The sequence below is a fragment of the Amblyomma mixtum genome, chromosome 5 (genome assembly GCF_055824585.1).
Source record: "Amblyomma mixtum isolate Tamu chromosome 5, ASM5582458v1, whole genome shotgun sequence".
NCBI lineage: Eukaryota > Metazoa > Arthropoda > Arachnida > Ixodida > Ixodidae > Amblyomma > Amblyomma mixtum.
Window position 1 is genome coordinate 47,630,218 of NC_143016.1, and position 24,270 is coordinate 47,654,487.

General features: G+C 44.4%; 1 protein-coding gene across 1 annotated transcript; it reads right to left on the bottom strand.

Moving 5' to 3' along the window:
* Positions 1-276: 276 nt before the first annotated feature.
* On the bottom strand, positions 277-24,223 carry LOC149342011 (prostatic acid phosphatase-like). Its single transcript, XM_089544309.1, has 10 exons — positions 23,875-24,223; positions 23,489-23,584; positions 20,708-20,788; positions 19,442-19,594; positions 17,814-17,912; positions 17,308-17,397; positions 13,276-13,396; positions 10,728-10,810; positions 5,099-5,390; positions 277-1,727 (listed from the first exon to the last, which is right to left on the bottom strand). Exons 1-10 carry the CDS (start codon positions 24,007-24,009, stop codon positions 1,582-1,584), a joined length of 1,296 nt encoding a protein of 431 aa, XP_089400435.1. The 5' UTR covers positions 24,010-24,223; the 3' UTR covers positions 277-1,581.
* Between the last annotated feature and the right edge of the window lie 47 nt (positions 24,224-24,270).

The following is a 24,270-nucleotide window of genomic DNA, read 5'->3' on the forward strand; positions in this document are numbered from 1 at the left end:
GACTAGGCTACACATTTACACACAAACTAATTGCTGCTCAACTGCTGTTACTCCTGTGAATGTTGTGTACACCACACACATATTGTGTCTAGTGTGACAAGACGCAAGGCTTTTTTTTTTTGTTGTTTCAATTTTAGTTTCTGTAGTGTTAATGACTACTGGTCTCTTAACAGGGTCCTTATCACAATTCTTTACAAAAGATAGTGCTCAACTAATGTGAACATTGAACACTGCCACAGTTGTGTAGACTTCAAGAAAAAGGTAACACAGACAAAATGGTTGTTTGGTGCTTTTATAACAGTATACTATAATACATATTGAAGGTCAGTATAAACAGTCCGAACATTTGATTTGGCTATGAAATACTTCGTGCAAACGCCCATATGCTGTCTCCACTAAACTTCTCAATTACGAATCAACATCAAATCTCAACAGTGTCGGGGTTGGCATTAGGTACTTCTAATAAATGCCCATTCAGTTTCTGCTATGTATTCCATTAAAACATTTACATACAGTAATACTGCAAAATGACTCTAGGAGACAGTGTCATATAACCGTGTGGGCTAATACGCAAACATTTGGTAAGAGAAAAATGAGCAATTAAGTTTGAGCAATATCACAAGGTAAATAAAAAATTTCTGCATGCTAAAAATAAATGGCACAGAACTAAGTGTAGGTACAGTCGTGCTCAGTATGACTTGCAACAAGAAGGCATGGTCAGAGCTTTGTTCAGAAACCAATGGGACGTTCGTGGTGGACAAATTTATGCACCTACTTCGAAATCAAGAGGGTAGACCTTGCTGCAGTGGCTATCATGGTGTACACAGTCGTCATGAGGTGCAGATAGCATCATGGTCACTGCCATTATGTTGTAGGCATACCAGTGACTGCCTATCACCAAGTAATCTACAAGATAATATTCATGAGGCCTGTGCGTTCAGCACTGCACAGGACAGCAGAAATTACACGCTTTTCGATCCCTGCATGACACTAGAAAAATTGCTGTTGCACAGCTAAAGAATTCCATCCATCCATCCATCCATCCATCCATCCATACGGAATGTCTTTTCATGGAAAATCCTCTGTGCGCATTTTTTACCAGATATGTGCATTTAGACACTATACATTTCAGCCCAGAGTGATAAACAACTAATTTCTTGAAAAGCACGGGTTAATGTCACATAAACCACGGTAAAATAATCTTTTTTTTTCAGTGAATGCACAAGGCAGCAGCTTTTTAGAACAAATTTACGCGACTAGTAGGTCCCTGATGCTCAGACATTTCCTTCTCGTAAAAGATCACTATTCATTCTTCATCTCTACGGCTGCAAAATTTCGTGTAAATGTAAGAATTTTTGAACAACCATATTCTGCCTCTGGATTTTGGTACACAGTGTTAAACACGAAGGGCCCAGATTTGGAAGGAGGAGACCCCCATTGGAACATGCCAATGGAACATGGTCCATCCAGAAGGCAGAGCATAAGTGAACTGCCCAATTTGTTAAAAGTCCATTGTGTCGCGTGTGGTCCAGGCAAAGGGCAGGTTTGAAACTTGGGTGGCTTCTTCTCCTCAATTGCTCTTCAGTTGGTGGGCGAAAATTCGGTGGGAAGCGGTGAGTAGGCAACCATATTCTTCGGTGTCCTGCGTCTCCGAAGGAGGACGTAGGCTGTGCAGCTGAACACCACAATGGCCAGCACAGCACTCTGGCCAATCACCAGGGCTAGGGCTAGGGAAGAAGACAGGGAGGGAGAAAGAGACAAGGTGACAAAGTCAGACACACAGAGGAAAAGCTTTAAAGCACCTAGCACAGTGCAGGCCACATATTAGAATAATAAACGAATGTGTGCTGTGGACGTTGGCTACTACATCTTGCAACAGCTGGCCTTCACACTGCATATGCCAAGCTATACATATAGGATTGCAACAAACACTGCATGCACATATGAAAAAATATCAGAAATTAGCGCCTGTACAAAATAAATGTAAATTAGTGCTCTCGTTTTTGGCCCTTATTTCTTTCAAAATTTTTTTTTTTCTGGGGGGGGGGGGTAAAAACTGGGTGCTACTATGTTTAGTTCAAAGTCAGATAAAAATTGACTTACTCAACAAAATGCGCTATAACTTTTTTGCCAGCAGAGATAACTAAACAATACAGCTCGTCTTCAAGTGGAGAAAAAAATGCATTTTTTTGTAACCAGCTTGCAAGACAATCTAGAAATGGTGGTTTGCAGTAAAGAACTGCTTACGAAAATTTCTTTTCATTTCTTACAATTATTTTGTCACATACATTGCTGTGCCTATGTACAACTTTGCTGCTTTTCTATGCTGCGCAAACATTCATTAAACTGGACAGCCACAATTTAACGCACAACCTTGCAGCAGAACAGTCATTAGCGTGGGGAACACTTGCTAGAGTGATACCATTAAGATTCCCAGTCAGCACCTATGCTCTGGATGAATGAGGATGAGAATGTGTGGATAACAAGCATCAAAAGACATTTACTTAAAAGCATTAAAGTTTTAGCACAGCGTGATCTGTGTTCCGCTACTACAACCCATTTTTGCCAGGAGCTATCTGAGTATGTGCACTGCTGAGAGTCACAAAGTGCAGATGGGCCTGAGTTGCCGTGTGCAAAGGCACACCTGCCACCTCATAATAGGTGCAGCTGCGTCCCACATAAATGGATCCCGGCAACAGAACATGGATCACACTAGGTACAAACCTTACCGATGAATGTAAAATACTGCACCAGAATAAGTGCAAGGTACGTGCTGGTTTCAGTGCGGTGCTTCAAGCTTTGTGCACTGGCAAATTACCTTCTTTTGAAGGTGCATTTTCAGGTAGAAATCAGGTTTAACCATTTTTTCGCAAAGTCTTCCGTACACAAGAACCAGGTCAAACGAGATTTTGCCCGAAAACGAAGCGCCCTAGGCATAATACGTGAAACAGTAATTAAACACAAGTATGAAAAAAAATCAAAGAACGACAAGTGACCAATGCAATGCAGGAAGCACTTCTGCGGCAGTAGTCTGATTTAAATTTTCAGCTTTCAAATTCGATTTTAACATTTGTCTTTTACTTGTGTCTTTCCGACTCCACAGCCCACTAGGGGCACTACTGCACCGTGCCTCCTCTCCTCTCTCATCACCCTCTCGCCTTTCCCTCTCGCACTCCTTTGATCCACCCCCATAACCATTTGCTCACAATGCTGGCAACAGATTTTGAGGCAACGACGGTCGTACTGCTAACGCAGTAAAAGAGGGGTAGTAAGGGAGGCGTAGTAAAGTTGTAATGCTTTATTAGCAGGCAGTTTTACTAATATGGGAATAATGGCTGCTTTTATTTTTACATTAATATGTAATAGGCTAATCTGTGAAATGTCCATTAAAGAGTGCGTCCCCCTCCACCCCCTCATAACATGCTCCTAGGGAAACCTCTATCGTGAATTTGAGAGGATTCAACACTTCATGTAGTGAGGCCACAATGCCTTGCTGCATACCGTAAATGAGGCTCTGAACAAACACAAAACAAAATATATAGCTGTAGAGAAAAGAATGAAAAAAGTTCCATGTCTGTCCTCACTGAAGACTACAACAGACTGAGAAATGTACGCTAAGAATTTTAGGGACAAAGCAACAGAAAAAAAGAAAATGTTTCTGCAGAATTATGACAAAAACAAAATATGAAAGTAACACATGAAAATGCGACAGTAGAGTATGAAAGCTGCAGCCATAGAGAGCCGCAGGCTGACTCACTGTCAATCATCATCACGAGTGCATCACAAAGTTCAACAATACAACTGCTTGTAGGTTACATCACTTGAGCTGAGAATCTAACTTATACCCACAACAAAGTTGTAAGAGCCCTTAAAGGGGCCCAGAAACACAATCTTAGTTAACTGTTTTGCCTGTTGATTGCATACAGTGAGTTATAATGGTGCTATTAGCGTCGGTAATACCGCGTACATTCCGTTTTTTAATATTTTAATGTCCTCCCAATCCCAAAAACAACTTCATGGCTCTGATGGTGTCGCCACACAGTGGCGGGTTTTTAGCAGCGGATATGACATCACCTGGCGCGAGCTTGATGACCGGACAAACAGTAAATATCCTGCAAACTGTGTGAATAAATAGAGACACATTTTGTCACCTGTCTGCGTTTTATATTAGATCAACAAAAACAATTTGTTTGTCTTAGATAAAAGCCCTGCAAAGCAAGTAAAATAAAAATACACCACCAGGGGCGCTCTGGCATGGAAACAACGCTGCCAGTCTTACAGAGAGCAGGCAACCATGGAGTACAAACTTCCGCGACATGCTCTGGCTAGCTGTTTTGATTGGTTGCGCCAGGTGCCATCATTGGGAGAGCGAAATAGGAGTGGGAAGCCCCGCCAAAATCGAGTTGAGGGCAGCGTTTTGTTTGCTTGTATTTTGAAATTTCTTCACTGAATAACTCCTGTTCCTGTGCATCGATTCCTGTAATTCTTTTTAAGTCATGATCTGTGTGACATAAAGAACCCACCTGAAGTATAGCCGGTATTCCCCCAGGCAGTGTTTCGCAGCCCCTTTAACTCCCACTGCTCAAGACAAATGCAGGCTTGGCAAGTTCCAATTCCTCTGATGTTTAGTTTCCTAATCGTGGTTTTTTCTCTACACCCCTTTCCCCCTCTTTTGGTCAGAATCTCTTTATCAATAAAACACGTTAAGACGATTTGACTGTAGTCCCTAATCATGCATTATGACAATATAAATAACAACAAAATTCATGCAACAAAACAATTACCATAAACAACAATAATAATAGTAACAATAACATTAATTTCACTCTTCAATAATTGATATTACAATTAATACTAATATGAGTTATAAAATACGCATTATACATTTTCTTTTAGCAGTATTTTATTTTTACAGTTCGCTGCATACTCTCATATTTTATGTTGCTGCATTGCCTGCATCTACATCTGATTCATTAAGTACCTCAGCAAGTCTTTGGTTATGTTCTGGTTACGTTGTGGTTGTAAATTCTTCTTTCATGTTCCTCACACCACATGACTGAGCAAGAAACTGGAAGCACAGTAGTGCAGAAAGCCATACCTCCATCAGAGAGGAAGAATGGCTGCTGAAGGCCACATTCTCGGCGCCAGTCGTCTGGAATGTTCACCCTGGCCAGACTTAGGAACTCATCCAGGGAACAAAACTCGTCTGTGCAACCGGGAAAACGCAATGCCTGGGGTGTCATATCAAATGCATTGAGCGTAAGCCCACGCACTGAGAAGTTGCCCGGTCCATTCTTCCACAGCTCGAGAACAACGCAGGAGCAGTAAGGTGGAGCGTGGCCATCAAACACACCCAGGGAGTCCAGGAGGGCTGAAACCTCTGTGTCGTGCTGCAGAAAGGCACAAGCAACTTATGTAGCAAATCAGACATGAAGGCTTTGCTTGGACTAATATACTAAGAATGCATCAAGTCGCAGGGTGAAAGTAATGATGCAAGAACATGAGGACAGACATGAAAGTAAGAAATTAAACACACATTCTACCGAACTATGCACCAGGCACGTCATGAGCCATATCGCTCGTATCCCTTTAACACCCGTGCACCAAAAATGCTAGTACAACAAAGTGAGTTTTGTCTGTAACCCATCTGCTCACATCTAGATTGATAAGCAGCAAGTGCTACTTACTCACACTACACTTAACACAGTTTCAACCATAGATAGCATGTGTGGGGATGTCAAGGGAGAAAACCAGCCAAAAAAGACGGAAACACAAGAAGAGAACGACACAGGACAGCGGCTGGACTAACAACTGAATTTTTCATTGAGTACAGACCGCCAGGTAATCACCACGCATGCGCCAAGGCAACACTCAAACATGCTTGGGGATGCGCTTTACTCGTCCCCTGTGGTTCGTTTCCCCGCAATGCACCCTCAACTCATCCCCTGTGGTTCGCTTCCCCGCAATGCACCCTCCTTAGCCATGTTAGTTACTTTACTAACAAGGGAGGGTGCTGGCGTTGTAGTGACACGAGCGCCATGGATGGTGTGTTTGCTACGTGCGGGACAGCCCTCTTCTGCTCAGGACCTGGGAAGCGCACTGATGTTCACGCACGACACTCCGCTCTTCGTCGGCGGAGCGAATGGCAAAGCCTTGTCAGGGGGGGGAGGGACGTTCTCACATTCGCTCGTAACCATGCTGGTGAGTAGGACGTCCGCGATTCCAGCGTATTTTGTTGCTAGCTGGTGTTATTGTTGTCGTAACAATAAATGCCTGTTTGTGTCATCCAGTGTGCCGTTCCTTTGTTCCCTCAGAGCAAGGCCCGCCGTGGTCGGCATGCGCTTGGTAACGTATGCGATCACGGGGTGGGGTCCAGCGGTTTTGAACTGCGTCAGCCACGCTTAAGCGGGAAGAACGTGTTGATCTTTCCCCAATTAAAACACCACACATGACGAAGTTGTACAGCCAGATATAAAGTATCAGAGCTAATGTGCTACAGTCAAACCCACTTATAACAATACCGGTTATAACAATATATCGGATATAACAATGGTCAGTTGCGGCACCGTCAGCTTTTGCATGTGTTCTATGGTATTTTCGGCACAACCCTGTTATAACAATTATTGGTTATAACAATGGTATTTCCATGGCACTTCAGTATTGTTATAAGTGGATTTGACTGTATTTACCTTCATTACACTTACTAGAGAGCATGAGGGATGCTATACGTTGAAATCTGAATGATACCAAGTTCACTAACATACCGTTTGTTGAGACTCCAGTGGACATTAAATGCACCAGATTTACCAAGATTCAAACCCAGGGACGGTCGGCCAGGCCTTGTGAACAAGATGTTTGGATATGGAGTAGTTTTACTGATGGGTGATGTGGGAAGAAAATGCTGCTCCAGATAAATGTGAGCATTTTTTTGCCGATGATTGTGTTATTTACCGCGAAATTAATGATGATAATGATGTATTTGTTCTTCAGTCAGATATTAACAAGGTACTGGATTGGTGTAACCTGTGGAATATGAAGCTAAACATTACTAAATGCAAGCATTTGCCCATTTCTCGTCTATCTAATACACCCTCTACCTACTGCATTAATGGCATCACTCTTGAAACTGTGTCGTCTTATAAATTCTGGGTGTTCACGTCTCTTCTAACCTGTCTTGGAAAACTCATGTTGACTACATTACAAATAACGCCAATCGCATGCTTGGATACCTTCGCAGAAATTTTTTATGTGCACCGAGTTCATTAAAACTATTACTTTACAAAACATTGGTCCGCTCTAAATTGGAATATGCTTCATCGGTGTGGAACCCTGGGGTCGAATCTCTCATTTCTGACTTAGAATCAATTCAAAACCGCGGTTGTCGCTTCATACTTTCCAACTATCATCGTACTAGTAGTGTAACTGCCATGAAAGCTAACCTTTCCCTACAGCTTCTTTCCCATCGCAGGTCAATAGCTTCATTATGTACTTTTCACAAAATTTATCATAATCCTTATCTTAAAGAGAAGTTACTAAAAAGACCACCCTATATTTCAGCACGCATTGATCACCGTCACAAAGTTTGGATCCCTCCTTGTCGTACAAGATGTTTTCACGATTCATTCATACCCAGAACTTGTGTCAGCTGGAATCACCTTCCCCACAATATTGCTGTAATTACTGATACTGCTGCATTTCGTAACGCTGTTATTAATTTTATATAAGTATGTGTCTAACTTTGTTAATTTATTAGCTGCTCTTTTCTTTTGTGTTTTGTTTTGTGTAATGCTGCCTTTTGTTAATTCTGTTTATTGATTTTATACCAGTGTGTGCTGTAACTATATTCAATTTTTCTAGCTGCTGTTTTGTTCTTTATGCTTGCATGTTATTCCCACTCCCCTCTGTAACGCCTAACGGCCCTGAGGGTAAATAAATAAATAAATAAATAAAATAAATTAGAGCCTGTTTATGCCAGCTTGCAAGAGTAGTGACACACATGCTCCAGCTGGAAGCTAGAGCAGCAACCAGGAGCAGCAACCAAGTGGGAGCATGATAAAACCATTCTTACGGCTGAAAATTTGTTGAAAATAGTGCCCAAGTATTGGCACTTGAACTCTGAGCGCTTCCTCTGAGTCTGCTTTAAACGCTCAGGATGTGGCGGTAGCTTTGTCAACTTCAAATAGGTGCATGTCCATGGGCCTCAAGCAACACTTTGAACTAATGAAAAGCTACAACTGTACTAGACATAACTAACTAAAACATTACCTGCACCAGATAATTATGCACTAACTGCACACAGGCCCAGCACTAATAAAAAGGCTTGTTGCTCTTTTCCATTTGGAGAAATGAGACAAATATGTGGTCAGTTGTTCTTATAAGACTGCAAACTACTATACTATCAGAAGGAGAAAGCCCATTTACCTCATCTTTCTGTCAGCTATTACTCCTAGGTAGTATTGTCAGTCATGAATGCACCAAGGGGGTAAAGGTCTTACGACAGCAAAAGATGCCTTATACAGACAGTTCCGTTTTTATCTGGAGGATTTAAAAAAATTCCTGTGAGCAAACTACTGGCCTAATCGAGAGCAAACTTCGCTCACGGGGTAGCTTATTATGGTCTACGTTCTTTGACACATAATTAAACGTCGGTACTTGCCTGCATTTCCTGAAATTAAGAAAAAATTGCTGTCAACTGGGAGTAAAGCTGTCACAGACGTGAACTAAGCAGCTTGTCTGACAGGGCGCGCCATCTGTCGGACCACAAGCGACAAGTGATCATTACTGTGTGCAGTGCTATCGATGCCACATTTTCACCGTGGTTTTTAGTATTATTAGCGACGGCTCTTTCTTTCTTGTCGCATTCATTTCGACGAGCAGACGAGCCGCATCTTCGACGCCAGCGCGCTACCCCTCCACCCACTGAGCCGCGACGTCGTTTGCCTCGCCTTCCGGCCGATGGCGCACCCTGTCAAAACAGCTGCTGATCTCGCGCCTGTGACAGCTTTACTCGCAGTTGACAGCAGTTTTTTTTCTTAATTTTAGGAAATGCAGGCAAGTACCGGTGTTTAATTACGTCTCAAAGAACGTAGACCATAATATGCTACCACATAAGCGAAATTTGCTCTCGAATAGGCCAGTAGTTTGCTCACAGGAATTTTTAAAAAATCTTCCAGATAAAAATGAAATTCTCTGTATATCTCACTGTGCAACAAAATGAAGAAACAAAGTAGAACTCCTCTTCGTAAAGTCATTCGATTCAGCGAAAATGTTTGCATAGATACCAATCGTTGGTGATGGCATTGCTCTGAAAATGATGTCAGATAATTAATTGGCTACTTACTGAACACAGTGTTGGTTTATAAAAGAAAACATACCTTCCATCCTGCTCTTTGGTTTATTGGGGTTTAACGTCCCAAAGCAACTCAGGCTATGAGGGATGCCGTAGTGAAGGGCTTCCAAAATTTCGACCACCTGGGGTTCTTTAACGTGCACTGACATCGCACAGCACTATGAATATAATGACAGTTTGATTCTATGTAAAAACCAAAGCCTTGTGTGAACATGGCATCATCTTCTGTTGCATCAGTGTCATTTAAGAGGCAACAGTTAAGAAATGCGTGCGACGCATTCAAGCGTAGCAAGACCATCCACACCGTGTTGTTGCGTTGCCCAGTACTGCAAACGCTCGCCCTTTTCTTCCCTTCCGGACTCCTCACTGCACTTATACTGTATTCCCTTTCTTAGCGGCCCGCAATGCCTCCTTCTACGTTCGTAGCCAGCTTTTTTTTTTCTTTTACCATTGAGTGCCGCACGCTTTGCCTCACGACACCAATGCCTTCGAAAAGTTGGTTTCTCCTCGCAACTCGCAAGCCTGGTGGTTAAGCCATATATAAAAAAAACTCCTTTCTATTGTTTTTGGCACCAAATTTATTTACCTAACTACTTGCCTTATCAATATCCATTTTCCCCTGAATTTTGCCCTCCAGATTCTAGACTGCGCGCGTGTCGTGACGTGACTGTTCCGCGGGAAGAGTGCCGTCATGGCCAGATGTTCTTTACTACAACAATTAAAACTGCCTTCATTATGAACGAAAGAAAAAAGTACAGACATCTATGGCAGGAGAAACGAGACCACAGTTTCACTTTAATAAACCAAAGTTTACTATAACAGGGCTCTACAGCACATGTTAAATTCACTACATTGTCCCGCTATATTTTGAAACTGAACTCCAAGACTATTGTTCACAAGGTACAAGTCACCAAATAGGCATGGTCCAACTCGTGCAGAGTCTGAATGAGTACATATCCAACAAACCAACAAATTTCAGAAGCGTCCACAGCATGACTGAAGCTAACAGCCACCGAAACCAAGGAGCATAGGGTTTTTTTTTCATTCGTAGTGTTAATCAGTGGGAGATTAATAGGGTAATTATTTTAAAGATAATTGCTTAGAAAGCAGAAGAAGAAACAACCACATGCCGCCAGTGGGATTTGAACCCACAACTTCCGAATTTTGTGTCCAGTGCTCTACCAATTGAATTATGGCGACGGCTGTTCAATCTTCTGCTTTCGGGGGTGTTTTATGCGTAGTATAATCGAACCTTGAGAGTGTTCACCAGCACCATCCTTTTCACTGCCAATTATGACAGCCGTATATCATTTGGAAGCAATGCAACAGCTAGTTATGACTGGTAATGATTACGTTTTGATAGGAATTTAGTGCCTACCGTGGAATACATGAAGACCTTGTGCTCTGACTTGTTCTGGGCAGCAGCCTCCAAGTTTCCAGACAAGTTTGCCAGCAGCAGTCCTGTGAAAATATTAACAGGACAGCGCCATTGTTAGAGAACAATATTTGCATCAAACAGTGCAGCTTAAAAAAAAATGAAAGCAAAAAATAATAAAGTTCAAACACTGCTCCACTTTCAAAAGGTAGTAAAAAACTCTGGTCCCCATGGCAGTCCTCATACCACACCTGGCACAGTGATGAGCCACTGCTATGCGATGGCAGGGCAGTGCGACTTTGTGCCTGTGCAACCCATATTGCTCTTCCTGAGAAACCTCTCACAACCAATCAGTGACCTAACTGCCACCTGCTATAGTGGGCAGGTTTCCTCATACCACCCCTGGCACAGCGATGAGCCACTGCTCTGCGATGGCAGGGCAGTGCGACTTCGTGCCTGTGCAACCCATATTGCTCTTCCTGAGAAACCTCTCACAACCAATCAGTGACCTAACTGCCACCTCCCATAGTGGGCAGTTTGTACACAAACCAGTGGGCAGGTTTCCTCATACCACCCCTGGCACAGCAATGAGCCACTGCTCTGCGATGGCAGGGCAGTGCGACTTTGTGCCTGTGCAACCCATATTGCTCTTCCTGAGAAACCTCTCACAACCAATCAGTGACCTAACTGCCACCTCCCATAGTGGGCAGTTTGTACACAAACCAGTGGGCAGGTTTCCTCATACCACCCCTGGCACAGCAATGAGCCACTGCTCTGCGATGGCAGGGCAGTGCGACTTTGTGCCTGTGCAACCCATATTGCTCTTCCTGAGAAACCTCTCACAACCAATCAGTGACCTAACTGCCACCTCCCATAGTGGGCAGTTTGTTCACAAACCAGTGGGCAGGTTTCCTCATACCACCCCTGGCACAGCGATGAGCCACTGCTCTGCGATGGCAGGGCAGTGCGACTTTGTGCCTGTGCAACCCATATTGCTCTTCCTGAGAAACCTCTCACAACCAATCAGTGACCTAACTGCCACCTGCCATAGTGGGCAGTTTGTTCACAAACCAGTGGGCAGGTTTCCTCATACCACCCCTGGCACAGCGATGAGCCACTGCTCTGCGATGGCAGGGCAGTGCGACTTTGTGCCTGTGCAACCCATATTGCTCTTCCTGAGAAACCTCTCACAACCAATCAGTGACCTAACTGCCACCTCCCATAGTGGGCAGTTTGTTCACAAACCAGTGGGCAGGTTTCCTCATACCACCCCTGGCACAGCAATGAGCCACTGCTCTGCGATGGCAGGGCAGTGCGACTTTGTGCCTGTGCAACCCATATTGCTCTTCCTGAGAAACCTCTCACAACCAATCAGTGACCTAACTGCCACCTGCCATAGCGGGCAGTTTGTTCACAAACCAGTGGGCAGGTTTCCTCATACCACCCCTGGCACAGCAATGAGCCACTGCTCTGCGATGGCAGGGCAGTGCGACTTTGTGCCTGTGCAACCCATATTGCTCTTCCTGAGAAACCTCTCACAACCAATCAGTGACCTAACTGCCACCTCCCATAGTGGGCAGTTTGTTCACAAACCAGTGGGCAGGTTTCCTCATACCACCCCTGGCACAGCGATGAGCCACTGCTCTGCGATGGCAGGGCAGTGCGACTTCGTGCCTGTGCAACCCATACTGCTTTTCCTGAGAAACCTCTCACAACCAATCAGTGACCTAACTGCCACCTCCCATAGTGGGCAGTTTGTTCACAAACCAGTGGGCAGGTTTCCTCATACCACCCCTGGCACAGCGATGAGCCACCGCTCTGCGATGGCAGGGCAGTGCGACTTTGTGCCTGTGAAACCCATATTGCTGTTCCTGAGAAACCTCTCACAACCAATCAGTGACCTAACTGCCACCTGCCATAGTGGGCAGTTTGTTCACAAACCAGTGGGCAGGTTTCCTCATACCACCCCTGGCACAGCAATGAGCCACTGCTCTGCGATGGCAGGGCAGTGCGACTCTGTGCCTGTGCAACCCATATTTCTCTTGCTGAGAAACCTCTCAACCAATCAGTGACCTAACTGCCACCTGCCATAGTGGGCAGTTTGTTCACAAACCAGTGGGCAGGTTTCCTCATACCACCCCTGGCACAGCGATGAGCCACTGCTCTGCGATGGCAGGGCAGTGCGACTTTGTGCCTGTGCAACCCATATTGCTCTTCCTGAGAAACCTCTCACAACCAATCAGTGACCTAACTGCCACCTCCCATAGTGGGCAGTTTGTTCACAAACCAGTGGGCAGGTTGTGATGCCACAAGTGACATTGTGTCCCACCTGTCACTTAGGCTGCTTCTCTGGGGGATTTTTCTCGGATTTTTCGCTTATGGTCAATGACGTCGATGACGACATTGGCAAATGAACACAGACTATGCCAGCTTTTCTGCGACACGGGCTCCTTCATGCTACTGTGTTAATAGTTTGCCTCTTGGAAGACTGCTGTACAGGTGCTTTGGTACAGGAGCATAAACCAACAAGATAGCCAAGAACATACTTTACCTGCGAACAGCCTTTTCAGAAGTGATGTCTTGGTGTAGAAGATAAAACTCTGGTCACTCTGGTACCTCAACTTGTCCCAAAGTTCTACGGCCCACTTGGGTGTCGAATAGTTATGGTAGCGCTGTGGAGGATGAGAAAGGCATATGCTCTCAGAATTGCAAAAAGAAAGGCAGGTAAAGCCATCAACTCCATAAAATTACTAAACACAAGAATGAGCGAGTCAGCAACCCCCTACATCCGTTAACAAGACAGCCCTTGTATGCAAAAAGATAACGGCAGGTGTGGAGAGTCTTTAGCTCATAGATGTGCATCAGAATAAATGGGAGAATCAGTAATTCATTTGCTGGTGCCCTAAAGCTGTATTACTAACAGCAAAACCTGTCATATTAAAGGGCTGAGGACTAATTTAATTCCCTGACATTCCTTGCGTGCCCTGAAACATGAGCACATGGAAGATTTTAGTTGTCATCCTATATGTCCCTTGCAGTGACCAAGTACAATAATAACAATTTGTCCGTGAGGAAAGGAAATGGAGAAGTATCTGTCACATCTTGGCGGACACCTGAACCGTGCCGTAACGGAAGGGATAAAGAATGGAGCGAAAGAAGAAAAGAAGAAAGAAGTGCCGTAGTGGAGGGCTCCAGAATAATTTCGACCACCCGGGAATTTTTAACGTGCATTCCCGTGCACTGACATCACACAGCACACGGGCACCTTTTGCGTCTAGCCTCCATCGAAACGCGGCTGCCGCGGCCGGGATCAAACCCGGGAACTCCGGCTCAGTAGCCGAGCACCCTTACCACTGAGCCTGACATGTCTGACCAAGTATTAAACTTGCAACTGTGAACTTGGCCGCAGAATAATAACCTTAGCTGTCAATCCACCATAATGGGCCTTCCTCTAAATGGCAAGCTAAGATAAGCTAAACTCATTTTCTCCAATGTTCTGGGCCATTCCTAAGAGCTTAAGTCACCAGAAGAAGAAAAGGAGCAAAAGTTCAGTGTACAGTGTACACTGCAACTGGATAGCTGCAGTACTAGCGCTATCCGACAACTGTGCTAACAGAGACGCATAGCGTATGAAAAGGCCTGAATATATAGCCGTGCCTTGTTAATATAGGCACCTTCATTCCCGAGCAAGACTGTCCATAACTCAAATTGTCTACAGTAACGGGCCGTAACAGCAGGAGGCAAATGGATATGGAAGATAAAACGACACTCTTTGAGATGGCTTAACCACCAAGCTCCTGAGCAGCGAGGAGAAGCAAACTTATCAAAAAATTTGGGGCCGTGAGGCAAAGCACTCCGTGCACATGGGAAAAAGCAAGAAAAAAAAAAGGAGAAAAACAAAAGCTGGACATGAATGTGGAAAGAAGGCGGCACAGACCATGGAGAAAAGACTTTTTAAAACCATGATGGGTGAAAAATAAGCGAATGGGTATATGCACATTCAGGAGCCACATCAGCGCTTAAGTGAAACATAGAGGGAGCTGTTTTGAAAACAGTCTTCTGCATTCAGTTAAATGGCTTATCACAAAAGGATTGAAGTATAAGCTCCAGCCCCTCATGGCCCACTACATCTCTGCAGTAATCGAAGCAGACAACTTTATTCATACAGCAGAGCCCGGACATATCAAACCCAAATAGTTTGAATTATTGGGTATAGAGCACATGTGGACTGCCCCTTGAAAATCGTGTGTAAAATTATAGAAAAGTCGTCCAGTAAATTGAACTTCAATCTTGTCAATATATCCAACAGCGCACTGCACCGCTGCAAGTGGCACTTCTAACGGCGATCTTCGATCACTTTCGGGTGCACAGATGGGTCAGCAGTGCAGCCTCGAGCTCCTGCCGGCAACGCTAACGCTGTGGAACCTCACGACAATGTGAACGTGAGGTATGCTTGAGGGTGGCCTTCGATCTCTTGTACTCACTATGTCACATTTCTGTCATAAGTTGAAGCCAACCTAACCAAAGCCTAGCGGTGTCTATCGCATGGCATGTTTCACTCATTTCACTGCAGAAAGCGACGCGGAAATGAACTGTATGTTATTTTAATAAGTGGTTATTCTGAGTGATGATTCTGACAAGATTAGGTCCCTTAAAGGGTCAGTCTACTGAATTTTATCGACCATATTTTCTTTGCGGCAACCGATAGCTCTTTACTCAAATTACCGTTTAGCCAGCTGTGGTGCCAAGGAGTGCGGTAGAACATTTTAAAATAGAATTTATTAATGTGGGAACACATCTGTATGAGATGGTAGTCTCATCTGGCAACCATCTGGATTTCCGCCGCGCGGCGACAAACATGGCGGCGCCCGTCGAAGCCGGACCTCTCGCTTCGGACTGAATTCTCGTTGTTGCTGCCTTTTTCAGTGCGTTCACTGGCCATAAATGGGGCGCCTGTCTTTCGCTTCGTCTCATCTAGCCTATAAGAAAACATATAAGAGATAAATTTGCTTAATTTTAATAATTAGAGCGACGATTCTGCCGCTCCTAGGCTTAAGTGGAGAGTCGGTTTGTTTACAGCAATGGTTCCCGTCCTGACGACCAGATGGCGCCACTATAGGCTGAGTTTATTTTTGCGTCTCTGCTAGCATACGCTGAACTAAAGGTGGGAATGTGCCTGCGTTTTGCGTACGTGTAACTATAAATATTCATGTGATTGACAGAAAAAGTGAGCGGTACGCCTTCTACAGTTTACTAGAACAAAACGTGCGTTTCTCTGACATTGGGGCATACAAATGGTACGTAGTATATTCACTTATGCTTCTACAAAAAAGACTACCACTTTCTTGAACAAAATGAACGTTTGGGGTCGCCACCATGCTTTTTTACGCGACTTTTAACGCCGAAATAAAATATAAATTCCTGTCTAAACCGGGCGCAGACCCCTCGTTATTGATGTTATAGGGTGCCAACTACCAGAATATGCCATTATTTATACACTCATATCGGTGAGTAGACTGACACTTTAAGACAGGGACTGGCAAGTTTCAAAGCATTAGTCTGTTGACGGCAGTGCGTTGCCAGCAAGCCTGTAAGGGGCACATCACTGCAAGAAGAGTCATTAGCACGGGTGCAATGTATGCTTGCTTCTAGGTTACACATAATCTTATGCTGTGGGGACGCACTCACCCACTGCGGTTCGCTTTCCCGCAATGCACTTCAACTGTGATTAGCTTCCCCGCAAGGCACCCGCCTCGGTTGTGTTAACTAACAGGGGAGGGCGCTCACGTCACAGCGACACCAGCGCCACGGATGGCACGTTGGCTGCTCGCGTGCGGGGAGAGACTGGTCTCTTCTCCTTGGGACCGGGAAAGCACGCGGACGTGTCGGGCGCCGCTCTGCTCTTCGTCGACGGGCGCCTCGTGGTCGGAACATGCTTCCGCCACCCCGTCCAGTCCGGCCTTGGAGCTTCCCCTTTGCCCTAGCGTGGGCGAATGTTCGCTCGTAACCGTGCTGGTGAGTCGGACATCCTCGATCCCCCAGTGTATTTTGTTGCTAGCTGGCGTTATTGTTGTTGTAGCAATAAATGCCTTGTTTGTGTCAGCCAGTGCGTCGTTCCTTTGTTCCCACAGAGCAAGGCCCGCCGTGGTCAGCGTGCGCTCGGTAGCGCTCGCAACCACGGGGTGGGGTCCGCGCGGTCTTGAACTGTGTCAGCTGCGGTTAAGCGGGGAGAACGTATTTATCTCCCCCAATTTAAGCCCCACAATGTATTGAAATTTTTTTATATATACAATTATCGACGTAGTTACTTCTCGATTCCTTTCAAGTTAGATGTATCCAGGTTGGACTTTTGAGGGATTCTACCGCAGTGTGAAGTGGAAAGCCAATCAGTAATGCAGGCACTGCAGTCTGATGAACGCACTGCGGCTCATTCCCCTTAAAAGCACCATCTCACCGCATTTTCGAAATGCATAGCCAACACAGATTAGCCAAAATGAGCAATAATAGTTCCTGCGCCACAAAAGCAATGAAAAAAGTAACAGGTTCTAAAAGCAAGAAAAACTTGCGTATTGGGGACCCTTACCTCAATCAAAAGCGCATCATAAACATAGGAAGCATCATTCCAGTCTGCAATAATGCTCCCAGTTTTCTCTGTAAGAGTTTCGTAGAGTTTCTGAAAATGAACGAAAATAAATTGTTTCAAACATGCCAATGGCATTTTTTGAAGTTGGTCATGAAAATTCGTTTAGAAGCTAAAGTTATGACAATGCTCTCATGTTCACAACCTGAGAACTTATGACATCAACAAAATACCACTTCGTGATACACGCACTGTTACACCCAGAGGTTACTTTAAGATCTGATGTTCTAAGATATTGTACCAACATGCCAAATTCCATTTAAAGGGAGAGCAAAGCAAATAAATTTCGAATCTGAAAGCTTATGAATGTACAACCAATCACTAAATCAGGGCAAATCCTACTGGCAGTAGGATTTGCGCTGGGTGCACAGGCCAGCTTAACCAAGCTCTACTAGAAAAGCACCTTTGTCACACAAGCCGCAGGCATAGGAAAAGAATGAAGAACCTACGTGATACTTTTTTAGAAATGCTTGCCCTTCTGCAGAATCCTTGACACGCTGGGCTTCTGCTTGGGCTTCGGGGCAGTAGGCGTCTCCAGGAACAAGCATCTGCAACGTACCAGGATAGCTGATATTTTCTTTTGTGCACGAGTTTTATGACGCCAAAAATGAACAGTGAAGCTCAACACGAGTTACAACCTGACAGGCAGCATACAGTCTGCTCAGATGTCTCCTTCAACCCAAGTGAGAAATCAAGCTTAAGGCCTTTGAACACAATGATGAGAAGAAATGGCTGCAACAAATCTAAACAGTCGCCGGGCAACCTTCAGTACGGCACATGGATTACTAAAAAGAAAATAAAACAAACAATCACAGTTATACTAGGTGCATTACCCAAGAAAGTTAAACTGATAACACACCCTTGTGAAGAAACTGAGCTCTGCTGACAAACACCAGCAAAAATTTGACTTAGCACAGCACTACTAAGTGGAGGCTGTGTGCATTTATTTTAATTCAGACCCACAATCAGCCAAGTCTATTTACCACTAGTTCCAATGCACCCCTCAATATGTTTGTGGAAGGCCCACTTACTCAAACTGAGCACAAAATCAGTTCTCTTTTTCCTTTATATTCATGCACATAAATAAACAAATAAGGTCATGCAGCCATACCCTCTCAGTGACAGTTTTCTGAGCCAGCAGTAACTCCATTCACTAAATTAGCTGCATTACCTTATCAACAGCAAGTAGGAAATGTTGGCAGTGGGCAGACCAGCATTAATTTGGGTTCCAAACAAAAACTTAGCTGTGGTACACCCGATCTTTGGGGGTGGGGAGAGAGAAAGAGAGGCTCTTTAATGAAGAACGAAGATTTTAGCCAGCATTTAAAAAGCACTCACACGTTACTCTGCATTAAAGTTGTCTGACATTTTCCGCTACAAGTGAACTTTGTCGTACACTGTTACAATCTGACAGGCAGCGGTATCATACCATCACTTGGATCCTTATATAATGCATACTTGATGGCACAGAGGATAAATTCTCTATTTTAATGCAAATTTTCACTTCCCCTTCATCAGCTTACCCCTTAAAAACCTACGCAATGCTATCATCATACTCGACAACAGCTTATCTTGGCAATAAGAGGGAGGCTACAGGGGTTGGGCATCCTTAAACATGTTATTCCACCAAATAGTTTGGCTGCACGACAGAGCGCCTGGCCACCCGGTGCTTTGCTCTTTCTGCGTTACCTTCACACCATCGCTATTGCAGCTGGTGTCATCTATGGAAGTTTTTTTTAACCAGATGCGCCTAGCAAAATAGTTTTTTTTTTCTTGGCTCAACATTGAAAGTTGGCAGTTGTGCAAGAAATATGCCTTAAATATCGAATATTGACATTATACCGCGTTTTAAGAGAAGACAAAAAAAAAAAACGCCAGTGCGGAGTAAATTCTGCTGCGTAGAAAGACGGCAGGGTTCGGCTACATAGCTTCCATTACACTGCCATTCCATTACAGTTGTCGCGGAGCACAGGTAAGACATGTTCAAAAGAAACTTGTGGCTCTTGCATAAAGAGCAAACTAAATACCAATAAATGCATAATCAGTTGAAAGGAGTCACGTGAAATAGGAAACTTACCCCATCTTCAGAAACAGGGCGTGTGTGTATGGGAACTGGCTGCCAGGGGAAGGTCGTATTCCACGCCCAGTCAGGGGAAGGTGCTGCAAAGCTAGCAAGGTGGCATTGGGCACTTGCCAGGCAGCGGTCCTTGTCCGAGCTCCACACCCGCAGCTGGGCACCAATACATCTTTGTGTTGGTTCTGGCCTTCAGCAGAGAGCAAACACCTATACGTGCTAACAGGTACAAATTACAAATTAAATCTTAATCATGCTCGTGGAGTCAAAGTTGTACCTTTGTACCATCACAGAAAAAAACTGGTTTTTCTTATCAGTTTCAAACCAGGACAGCTGTTTAGCATTTTGCCATTAAATCCTTGACAAAACAGTCAGGCTGCATTTCAAGGAGCAAAAAAATTCAGGGGAGCACTTTGTTGACCTAAAGTGCGGTGAGGCAAAAGCCTTAAGCGTGGTGGTGCTGCTTGTGTCACTGATGTGTGGTTAAGATACTGAGGTTCACCTCTAAGGGTGGAACGCGACAGCATCTTGCAACGCTGCCAGGGAGTCCACAGAATGCCATCGCCTGTTCAGCTGTACGCCTTGCTCGTCGGTAAATTGGTTTTTGAGGAGAAGAAATGCATGTATGTCTTGCATATCTCAGTGGACACCTGAACCTCACCATAAGGGAAGGGAGGAAGATAGGAGTGAACGAAAAGACCCTATTCACTAGACGCGCCTTTGTTCATTCCAAACCATCGAGCTGGCATGGCAGAGCGGTTAGCGTGCTCGTCTCGCACTCCGAAGACCCTGGTTCGATTCAACAACTCAACCAATTTCCTGCTCTGTTTTATTTAATTTATTATTTCTGGTCTGACTAGAAAAGTGTGACACCTCTGCTGACAACCTTCAGTAGACAACGATGAGACATTAAAGGCTTTCGCCTTAATATACAACCTACCATTCTGAGATGCCTACCCTCATGCAATGTAAGAAATTTATCTTTCCCAAGGCAAGGCGAGGCGCTCAGATGTGCTCGACTTTCAGGGGGAGGGATGGGATGACGACTAATCCGATCTATATGTGACTGGCACTTCAAAGAGAAATATAGCGCCTGCTTGGCTACACCTAACACCGTCAGACCTTTGTATGAGATAAGTAAAATGAATATCAAAAAGGCTGTCAATGTGCCAAACTTTACCCTTTTTCTAGCCTCCACTCAAGCCACCACTTGCAAAGCACAGCAAGGCAGAAACAACAAAAACGTAGGATAATGTTTTGTACACTTACCTCATGGGGATTGCCAGAAATGAAGTGGTTATATCGCGACCTTAAGTGACTTCCCAGTGCATAATGTTGCTGGCAGCCAAGCTGTTGATCATAAATAAAACAAGAAGTCACATATTAAAAAAAGTAGGATAAGTGAGAATCTACTAGCTACATAGTTATAACAAAAGCGACTTGTTTCTCTTAACAATTTCTAACACCTAAGAACAGCATTTTGAAGCATCCTTGCATTAATGTGCGATAGACATAGAGCTATTTAAACCAAAAAATGGCGGTATTGAAGTTGGTGCTTCTCCATGAAGTCTTTACAGCCAATGAGCACAATAGGTAGGGGGCAGAGAAAACAGATGGGCTTCCATGGAATGCCTGGGCATCATCTCCTAAATCAATCTCACTTTGGCCATTCTGGCATGACTCCACTTCTCCAGGCTCCTTGCTTCGTTCACCACTTTTGCACACGCATTTGCATCATTTAAGAAGTTTTTTTTTATATGAAGTTTAGCACCCCAAAGCAACTTAGGCTATCAGGGACACAGTAGTGGAGAGCCCCGGCTAATTTTGACCCCCAGGGGTTCTTTAACATGAACTGACATTGTACAGTACACAGACCAGCAGCATTTCGCCTCCATTGAAATAAGACCACCATAGCTGGGATCGAACATGCGTCTTTGGGTCAGCAGCAGAGCGCCATAACCACTGAACCACTGCCGAGGCTATTAAGCCAGTTCTACTGCCGACGCGTCACCTTGTCAACTTGAGTAGTTTCCGCATAAAAGGTGGCTGCAGATAAACAGCTGGAGATGGCAGGAGATAAGGGTCACTCCACTCTGGTGGTTTCAACGGAGTTACTGCAATTATGGCACTCTGCATTCTTGAACATGGTACAGCAGTTTTTTACTCGCACAACAGATTGCTTGCCTTCTCTGTCTTAAGGGGGGATGCGGGTTTCAGCAAATTTTCTAAAATTTCTTGATGTATCTACGCGAAATTTTTATAGCACATTAAAAATAATTTTATGACTACACTCACAATATTTCAGTTATACCTCCAGAAAATAGTTTTATAATGCATCTTTTCCTTTCTGAATCTTGTGAAAAGGCTGCAGAGTTAGGAAAACGTGGCAGAAGGCTGGCTCAACATTCACTGAGTTCCTGCTAGCATGCGAGAGGTCAAGACATTCATAGAATTTTTTGCGCAAAGAACAATTTTGGTTTAAATTTTTTTGGAATGCAGTCTCTGTTGACATATCTAGAGTGACAAGAACATTTCATAAAAAAAAATTTTAATTCATAAATTTGAAAAAAAAAAAAAACAAAGAATGTCTTGACCTCCACTAAATTCTTAGGAGTGCAACGAAACAAATGGGGTCGAAACAGATAAAACAGTCGTGAATAAATCTGCTCTGCAAGGTTAATATCTGGGCAGAAAACTAACTGAGAAAAACACTCTTGTTCGAGTGTTACCCCACAATGCACAACCACCGTGGTTCATGAACCAGTTTTTTTCCGAGTACTTCCTGACCGATTTGAGCAATAGAACTTTGGAACACCAAAAGCATACAAGCGGACAAAACAATCTTCAAGAAACCAATTTTTTGGAATTTTAAAGCTGTGTCCCCCTTAATATATGTCCTCCTATTCAACCTAACTCAAGCAATGCACAGCCAAGGATGGTTTTGCTGAGGTGCCTCATCACCATTGCTCCTCTCCTTTGCTGCTTTCATTGTTGGAAAGATCATTATGTTCTGATAAGTATCTTGTGCAGGTCATCAATAGGATGTTTACATACCAAAGGTATATGTATTTGTACACCTGCCAAACCGATGACCCATCCAGGTAACATACTAAGGTGGCACTCCTGTGTGAGCTTGGCAATAGCCTTCCATACTCCTCCATAACCTCCCACATGTTCTCCTGCAACTCCCTGTCCGGAACACGCCTGTATGAACCGTGCCACAGTCACCTGGCTGCAAATGTGCCATTTGAATCACTGAGAATGTGTACAGCACCACGCTACAAAACATCAAACCTGACACTGCCAAGAACTTTCAGAACTCCCTGACTACTTTGCACTAAGTGCCCACCAATGGCCTAGATGCAAGATGCACCTATCTTGACTTTATAAGGAGTTCTGATTTGAGTTCACATACGTAGTTTGTAGACAGTATCAATCCCAGGTGAATATAAGACATGTCCCACTGGGACTGCTCTATGGCAGCTTTGTCTGACGTGCTGCTTCATGCGAGCAGATTATTTGCCGTTGAATGCAGGTGCTAATATGGCGCATTTTTAACTGATGCGTAACAGTCATTAAAGCTTCAGCTTTGCATTCATCAGACAATGTTGTCAGTGTAGAAGAGAGCTAGAAGGAGCACCCACAGTATCTTCCTTGTAGCTGCCATACCTCCTTGCCCCCCGTTTGAAACATGCATCCCCAGGAGAATGGAGTTTGTCAAATATATACAGTTCTAGTGGCACTCCTGACATTTTGAATCTCTGGAGTGTGAGGGTTTGGTGCGCTACAAAAGCCACAACACACAGACATGTGCAAGCCTCATCCACTTGTGCAGTGGGCACATTGCTCTTAAGAGAGACTTATTAGCTCAGCGTGACTGCCTTGGCAAACAGGAAGTTCTACCCAATTGTTACTGCACTTCTACGACAGATAAGCAACAGCGCTGCTCATTTCCTGTAAGTTTTAAAAAATGTCCCAGTTTCCACTGCGCTATCAAGAGCGCCTTCCTCCAAAAATGCGACGGCAATGTAATTGCCTTGCAAGTTTTACCTTGGTCAGTTGACCCGGACCTTCCTTCCAAGCCGTAATTGGAATGGGGTCGTTCTTGAAGGTCCTTATAGGTGTCCTGTCCCCATGTCTGTAAACCTGAAAGCGGCAGGCAAGCTGGTTGTTTACTAAGTCTGACGAAGCACGACGCTCCAACGGAGGAGACGGAATGCATTCGTAGCATTTAGGTAGCCTCAGTAAGCAGTGAGATTACGGCGCTCACGCACATTTCGGCACATACAAACGCATGAAAACACATTTTACTCGATCCAATGACTGTCCGCAACGGAAAGAAGCCGGTTGGAGACAGGCCAAATGCTAAGCAGGTCGTTATACACTCCTCTCGGACACTCAGAATACATCACGTTTGACACGAATATTCAACTTACCACTTGAAGCAAAACAAGGGAGCTCTCGCTGGTTTCGCCTGCAACTTGCTGACGTGTAGCAGCCAAGACGAACGCGTGGAAGAACATAAAAGCCAACATCACCTTCATAGTTCTACGGTGGGCCGCTTTCAACATATTCAGAAACCCTAAAATAAGTAAGTATTAGAGGTTAAGGTTGCGATAAGAAGCACATACGCCCTTTAAATTGGCGATATGATTATCATGCTATCATATTTTTCACGGAATTAACTATCGAATAACAAAACAAGTGTCAACTCGGACGCAGGCCCAACAGCTGAGCCAGCTGTCGAGCTGCGCTGCCTGCTGAAGGTGCCGAACGCAACCGAGGTTGTGGAGGCGGGGCGTTGTCAATCAGTCATACATGATTGGCTATCT

What these genes read in the sequence shown, in the direction of transcription:
- LOC149342011 (XM_089544309.1), bottom strand. Translation starts at nt 24,009, where the DNA reads ATGTTGAAAGCGGCCCACCGTAGAACTATGAAGGTGATGTTGGCTTTT. An exon ending in ATGATGCGCTTTTGATTGAG is followed by an intron (nt 13,397 to 17,307) that starts GTAAGGGTCCCC and finishes CATCCTCCACAG; the next exon opens with CGCTACCATAACTATTCGAC. An exon ending in AGGTCTTCATGTATTCCACG is followed by an intron (nt 5,391 to 10,727) that starts GTAGGCACTAAA and finishes GCCTTTCTGCAG; the next exon opens with CACGACACAGAGGTTTCAGC.